At 44.8% G+C, this 7,540-nt stretch overlaps 1 protein-coding gene across 2 annotated transcripts in view; it reads right to left on the bottom strand.

Moving 5' to 3' along the window:
* LOC119005327 (nuclear factor of activated T-cells, cytoplasmic 1-like) overlaps window positions 1-6,688 on the bottom strand; it is a 70,809-nt gene extending 64,121 nt beyond the window's left edge. For both annotated transcript variants that reach the window (XM_037072852.1, XM_037072851.1), the window contains exons 1-2: window positions 6,183-6,688; window positions 1,404-2,496 (exon numbers count right to left, since the gene is read on the bottom strand). In XM_037072852.1, the coding sequence (XP_036928747.1) occupies window positions 1,404-2,496; window positions 6,183-6,285 (1,196 nt within the window). In that variant the 5' untranslated portion in view covers window positions 6,286-6,688. The remainder of the gene's footprint in view (window positions 1-1,403; window positions 2,497-6,182) is intronic.
* Between the last annotated feature and the right edge of the window lie 852 nt (window positions 6,689-7,540).

Raw genomic sequence — 7,540 nt, forward strand, 5'->3', positions numbered from 1 at the left:
TCCCTTTATACATTTATTATCCCTTCCAATTTTATGGCTGTGAAACTCTAAAGCCCAGCCCAGCCCATTACACTTGTAATAAAGACAATGGAGTTATACAATGGAATAAGGTCAGCAGCACACCCTGATATCTCTTTCTCAGAGCCACAGCTGGCCTCTCTTAACATCATTGTTCTTGAGATGGGGAGTCGGAGCTTCCCATGTGAACACCGTGGAGATATCTAAACCAAAACAAACATGCGCAAGACAATATTTCTCTATGCCGGATGCCTGGTAAACGCAAACCCCTGACCTGAAGGGTGGCTCGACTGAAACCAATCTCTGGCATCTTTGTGGAACTTGCTGGCTGTTTGTTGACCCAAAACGAACAGATTTCCCCCCGCAGGGCTTTATCTGCCCATTCAGTGCATGACATCAGGCTAGCTGCACAGAACGAGATGGGCCGATGGCGCGACAGACCAGAGCAGCGAGCCGGCTGATTAAGCCACAGACTGCTTCCCTTTCAGCCATGCCTGTCACCATTACTTCCTGTTGCTCACTATCTTAATCAAACACTTGATTTCCGACAGGAAAGTGTGTTATTGGCTTGGAAAAAAAAAATGCCATGAGGGTAACAATTGAAATTGAAAAAGCTTACCTCACTCAAAACTCTAAAAATCAATTATATAGTTGAGTGCATGTGTAAATTTGTGTGGGCGTGCGCATGTCATTGTGTCTCTCTGAGTATTTGTGTTTGTGTGTGGGTTGCTATAGACACAGTGGCACACACACGCAGAGCAACTCCTCCCTGTAAAATATGATTTATGAAATAGTTTTGATCTTCAAAGAGAACTCTTTTGGAAGTGCAAAGCAGGCATATATTGGATTTCTGCCTTTTGATATGGCCTTTGAAGATGAAAAACTAAAACAATTGCGTCCGTGCAGAAAATAAACAACACTAAACTGAGAAACATAAAAACGACAACGGAATAAAGTAATGGTATTATTGCAAGAATTTATTTGAATTACTTTGTGCTGTCTGAGTTGTTTTTAAGTAATCCTTCGGGAGAATGTTAGAAAAGATACATCTGTCTAAGTAAGTAAACACGTCTGCTTCATTGTCTTTTCAGGGAAATTTAGAGGTAGTCCTTCTGTGCTGGTTTAACATTGACAGTAGAGGAAGTACCACTGGGTTGGTTAAACAGTTGTGACTTTTGTTGGGTCTCATTCCCAACTTGTCAAATACTGACACTCCGGGTTGGAAGGTAGGGTGAGTTTGGAAACCCAACGCATCAGTATTTGACAAGTTCAGAAACCAAAAGCAGAAATAAAATATTCGGAATGAAAGTCAACAATCAACTATCGTACAGACTGAACCTTTAAGGTTTACAGTTCCACTATGTTCCTACAGCTGCTCAACTCACCTGAGGTATGGCTTTGGTTTAGACCAGGAGTATGGATGCTGGGGCACATCAAGGAACCCTCCACAGTAGTTCTCCTTCTTGAGGGCCAGGCGGGAGGGGTAGTCCTCATGGCAGAGCTCCCCATCTGGGCCTAGCACTTCGCCACCAGGCTCCAACTTTAAGCTCATCGAGGATGAGTGGTCGAGCATGGTCTTCCGCGTCTTGATCGGGATTCCCTCTCCCATGTCTACCACTCCATCCGTGGTTAGAGCATTGATGGCGGCCACAATGGCAGAGTTGGTGTACTGGTTGGTGTTGGCGAGCCAGTTCTCATCTGTGACGCTCACCCTGGGGGAGCCATGTGGGGATGGAGTGGGCGACTGGATGGGCGAGCAGGATGTCTGGCGGGGGTAAGGGGTGCCATTGAAGCTGTACTTTCTCTTTCCCATGCCACCGCTGTTGCCTCCGCTGCAGGAAGGGGAGTTCGGCCTGGAGCCTCGAGGTTGTGCTGGCCAGCCTTCCTCGGCCACAGCTCCAATCTGAGGGGAGGTGGAAGGTGAATGCTGTGGGGAAGTTGCGGGGCCGCTGGCATGTGGGCAGGACAAGAGTAAGGGTGTGCCTTTCGGAGAAACACAGGGAGACTGCCATGGGGAGTTCTGCGGGGAGTTGTCGTAGTTGTAGAAGCTGGACTCGTATGAGGATGCCTCAGAATTACAGCTACGTGAGGAGATGCTACTCGCAGGGCTGAGGCAGGTGGGATCACGGTAGCCATCTGCATTGGGCAGTGTCAGCGTCACGATGGAGTTGACGCCACGTTTGATGATGTGGTCCTCACTGCTGCTCTCTTCTACCTCATCCTCGGGGTACTGGCTGTAGGCAGTGATCTCAATACGGGGGCTTTCCAATGCTGGGGCCCCATTGGGTCTCAGGCCATGGGGCAGGTAATAGCCTGATGCTACATGGTTATCATTCTGGAGGCTGTAGCTTGTCTGATGGCAGGAAGAAACTGAGATGACTGGGCTTGACTGAAGGGTGTGGTACTGGGTGGCCAGACAGGGGTTGCCCATGCCCAGTGGAAGGGACAAGCTGACATTTGGTGTGTAGCTGTATGCATCTGAAAAGAAAAGGAGTATAACAAGTTTATGCAAGTAAAGTACATGACAGCATGCCACTGCAAATGCTCAAAACCATATAATTTGGACTAGGGGTGTCATGATATTGATTTTAAATTGAAAATCAATTGAAATGTGCTTTCAGGTTTGATCACCAATGTTCAGCTGTGAGGGACGAAAGACATTTGTCTATCTTTACAAATCCAAATGCCATAGTCTGACAATGGCATAGCCACCATTGTGGATTTGAAAAATCATGACAATCCTTATTATGATGCCATTTAACTCATTACACCTCAGAACAATACCCCTACACACATCTTACCAATACAACTTGCAGCAAATGACTGCCTCCATTTTTCATAAACATCTGGAGAAGCTTAGCAATCATCTCAAAGCAGTTACTGTATGTGGTTGCTGCGTAGTTGCGAGCTGCACAGCCACTCTGTTTGTTTGATCAGTTCAGCTAAGGCTCTATTTGGCACTCCCTGCTGTCATATGTACTCTGCAGGAATTCCTCCAGCCGCGCTGATGGATGCTTTATTTGATTGATTGCATCACTCACTGAGTGAATTAGGCCCTCCCCTGTGGAAAACTGACAGCACTCTCACATCGCTCTGAGCTTGTGATTAAGTCAAATCCAGAGTTTGCTGCAGCGTTACACACAGATGCGCGGCGCGGTACACACACAAACAAAAGGCGCGCACTGGCAGGCACACAAGGAAATCACCAGCACACAAGTGCAATGACATACAAGTCAGTGGAGACACATGTAGCCGAGCCTCTTCAGTTAGCCTTGTAGCGGCTGGCTGCTGTGTCAACACTTGTAAACCTCACGTCTGCCTTTTATTGATAACGTCATTGAGGGTAAAAGTGGTCAAAGAATGAGTACCATTCAGTCTGAAACCCTGAAAAGGGCATTCCCCCTGATGCAGCGCGCTATATTTGTTAACCACAATGCAGTGGATCACATGAAATGATGAATCCGTCACACACCAGATAATATGTGGGTAGGCAGTCTAAAATTAGTTTATGAGAGTCTATTTTCAGAGGTGATTATGTGATGCGCATCAGACAAGTTCAATATGCCAAAACAAGTGCAGTGAAGCACAGGGCACCTGTCATAGAGGGCCATTACCAATGACTTATATATGTGCACATTAAAGAAAATCATGTCTGAAAACCTGTTTGCTTTTTTAAAAACATTAAAGATTTAGCATTAAGCATTTTTGCACAGATATATAAAAAGACTTCTGAAGTCTTGCAGCACAATCCAGTGCCCTCACACTGTGCAACATACAGGACATTCAATAAAGAAAAAAAAAAAAGCCCTCCATTGCCCTTCAGTACCCACCTGTCTCAGGTTCATTCTGGCCCTCTTGGCTGTACTCAAACACATAGCTGAAATCAAACTCTGGCTCTTCATGCTGGAAACTCATCTCCGCTTCAACATTCAAACTTGTCTGCCCTCAGCTCAGTGTCGTCTGATGCTTCCCTCCTCTGGTTTACCGTCTTCTAGCACTGAGCAGATAACAATCTCCTGCCCACTCCACCCGGTGTGACACACCTCCTTACTTCAGGCCTGACTGACTTTGCTGAGGGTTGCAGCTGTCATATTTTATTTCCCCCCCCCCCCCTTTTTTTGAACGTGTGCTGCAACATACTTGACTTCTCCTAACACCCACTCAAACACACTGGGGCTTTCACTCTTGCGCTCTGCATGATCTTGAAACTTGGCTTTTCCGGGTCACGCACGTCACATCTGCTGAACTAACAAAATTATGGCAGATCGGGCTCATTTGTGGCTTGAGACAAATCAAAGAAAAATGTAAAAAAAAGAAAAATGACTCACTGTTGCTCTCAAGGCAAAGCCACTGCAATTGTTTGCAGCGCACTGAAAGTGTGGTGTAAGCAGAGTTGATTTGAAAACACCGACTATCACACAGATTATAGCGTGCTCTCTCTGTCCTCCACAATTTTTCTCAATTATGCTATCGCGATCAAAACACCCTCTCCCCACAACCAAACCAGCACGACTAAAGAACCGACGGGTTTATCCACGGGGATTGTGGTCGAGGCAGGGTTCAGACTGACGGGACCTCAGGGAGAGATAGGTGGTCGCCCACAGAAGTCATCTGCAGCCTCTGGAACTAAGAACCCCCGGAGCTATTTATCGCACATGGCTGACTATGGTTTATGGCAAAACACCAGTGGAGTGTGTGTGTGTGTGTGTGTGTGTGTGTGTGTGTGTGTGTGTGTGTGATAATAAAGCAGCCCTGGGCATACTACTGAAGCTGTGTGTGGTTAAGCACGTCTCCTTGTCAAGCGAGCTACTCGGCATCCCTGAGCAGCACTGATCACAGCCCTCTCTCTCTCATACACGCACACACTCATCTGTTACCAATTATAAGGCCTAGGACTAGAGCGGCTGAAATGAATAATAATACAGCCCGCACCCGTCCGTCTGAAACCTCAAAGACAAAATGAAATTCACGAAATCCACAAAAAGCCAGTGACATCAGCAGCGGCGGACTCTGTGAGCGAACATAGACGGGCTATCAGTGACTTCTGATGGACCAAATCAAATTTCGCAAACCAGAAACGCGAATCAAAGAGCATCCCTCTGAATGATAAACCATCCTCCAGGATAAACAAGCCGCAGGATCTGAGGCAATCCCTGATGCTGCTCCTCACCAGCCGCCCCCTGACCTCTGACCTCTCTGTGCAAAGACAATCTCGCTGCTTTTTAACTCCATGAAAAAAAAAATATATATATATTGGAACATTACAATTATATTATTGAGAAATCAATTGGTTGTTTGGTCAATAAAAATGTCACAAAAATGGTGAAAAATTGTCACTCAGTGTTTCCCAAAGCCTAAGAGATGACCTCCTCAAAAAGTGCGTTCTTCCACAACCCAAAGAAAATCAGTTTTGGGTCAAGACATAAAATGGTCACATTTAAAAAAAACATTTAAAAAACTTTTTTTTTTTTTTTTTTTACTACTTTAAAAGTCAACAAGTAATAAAACTGATGAATCAATCATCAAAATAGCTGGCGATTCATTTAATTTGGCTGACGGCTAATCAACCTATCCTGGCAGTCGTGCAGCTGACGTGAGCCTCTCACCATGAGCAGTGCAGGTGACAGCGTCAACATTCTTTGCTCATGATGAGGAGCACCTGCGCAGACAGCTGGAGACACCTAATGGTGTGGATGTAAAATGGGTGCATGCCACTCAGCGCACTTGAGGGAGCGCTAATGTGATCCTCATGCGGAGCAAGGATCAAGCGAAAGGAGTCATCTTTAGAGAAAAAAAAAAAAAAAGCAGTCACACTGAATACTTTTGACTTGTGATTAATGACGTAATCATTTGTCAAATTGACAAAATAAAAGCATATTGTAAGCCAGTCATCAGTTGCACAAGTAAGTTTTCAGGCATTTCCAAGCGTTTTATGTATTTTTATTTACTATAGTCTCGGATTATATTGCTGCAACTCTATTCCTCTGTAATATCACTTTACCAAATGCTTGACCTAGACTTTACAGCTGTGCACAGGACTCCTATTGATTTCCATTATAGGCGCAGCAGCTGGTGTCAACGCATCTTCAAACAGAAGCAGCACAAATTCATATTCGAGCGCAGGTTGAACCGTTTAAAACAGAGCGTAAAACAATTTCTTTTACCTTCTTCTGCAGACTTCATATCGGCGAGAAAGTGGATTCCCCGCTCCTTACCGGCTCCAAAGCTGAACTTGGAATTGACACTCAGGCAGAAGGAATCCTGCATTCAACAAGCGATGCGCAACTTTCTCTGGAACGAGCAACGCCGATGGCAATATTTCAAGCGCTAGATTACTTCACACAGCATCAGATGAAAGCATAATTCATAGCGGAGTTGAGGCGAAGCGAGTTTACGCGTAAGTGGACCGTGCGCACCAGACGGACCCGGTCAAATCGTGTGCTGGAGGATCTGGAGACCGGCGCAGGTAAGGCTGCTGAGGGGCACCGTGGCTGAGGTGAGTTTGAGCTCTTTCAGCCCAATGAAGCTTTTTCAAGAGTGTCCCCAGGTCGATGACGCAGCGCGGTTTGTCAGAGGGGCCGGCTCCGGTGCTTTTAAAGCTGGAAAACACCCTCCGTCCTCCCGTCAGTGCGCCGCCCATCCAGGGATGACGCGGCCGGCTCCTGCAACCTCCCGGACCGCCTGATGATGTCTTCTGCCCTGGGATCCCATCGATGGAGATGGGAGGTGTGTGTGTGTGTGTGCGTGTGAGCGTGCGAGAGAGAGAGAGCGAGAGAGAGAGAGACAGAGAGAGAGAGAGTGTGTAAAGTTTATTTCTACTGTTATCTTTTGTTTTTAGTATTTATGCAACCACCCAGTGGCACAATCCCATTACAAAATGTATACTGCCTCTAAAGCTGTCAATAACAATAACTTATCAATTAAGCACTGTATTACTAATTTGACATTAAGTGAAACAATTGGCTGATTATTATTATTATTATTATTATTATTATTATTATTATTATTATTATTATACTTCTTCTTGACAATTCATCCAGCTCTGTAACAATAATAATAATTAACACAATGATAAAAATATGTTTAACTAAACAATCTCACTCCATAAGTAGATGTTCTCCCAGTGCACATGGAATTGGAGATGTTAAAAATGTACACTTGTCTTCAGTGTCTAGTGAATTATGAGTGAAATGAATCCTTATTACATTGCTAAATATTAATTTGCACGTAATGACAGCTACTGTATATAATTAGGATACATGGGGGCCTGTTACTATGGAGTGTCTCTTGTCCCAGAAATTACTGCAAAAAACGTTTTTATTTATTATTCAGACATCAGAGCTGAAATGGAAAACAAATATTAAAATATCCAAAATAGTGAATGAATTGTGAATAAAATGCAAAACCACGCTACCACAACAATAAACAAACTGACTCTCTGGCTCTGTCGAGCAACATTACATTGCCTGTGTACCTTAAAATGACAGTTTCAACATCATGTTGATGGTACAGTCTCTTGTAA

This window comes from Acanthopagrus latus, chromosome 17, assembly GCF_904848185.1.
Source record: "Acanthopagrus latus isolate v.2019 chromosome 17, fAcaLat1.1, whole genome shotgun sequence".
NCBI classification, from domain to species: domain Eukaryota; kingdom Metazoa; phylum Chordata; class Actinopteri; order Spariformes; family Sparidae; genus Acanthopagrus; species Acanthopagrus latus.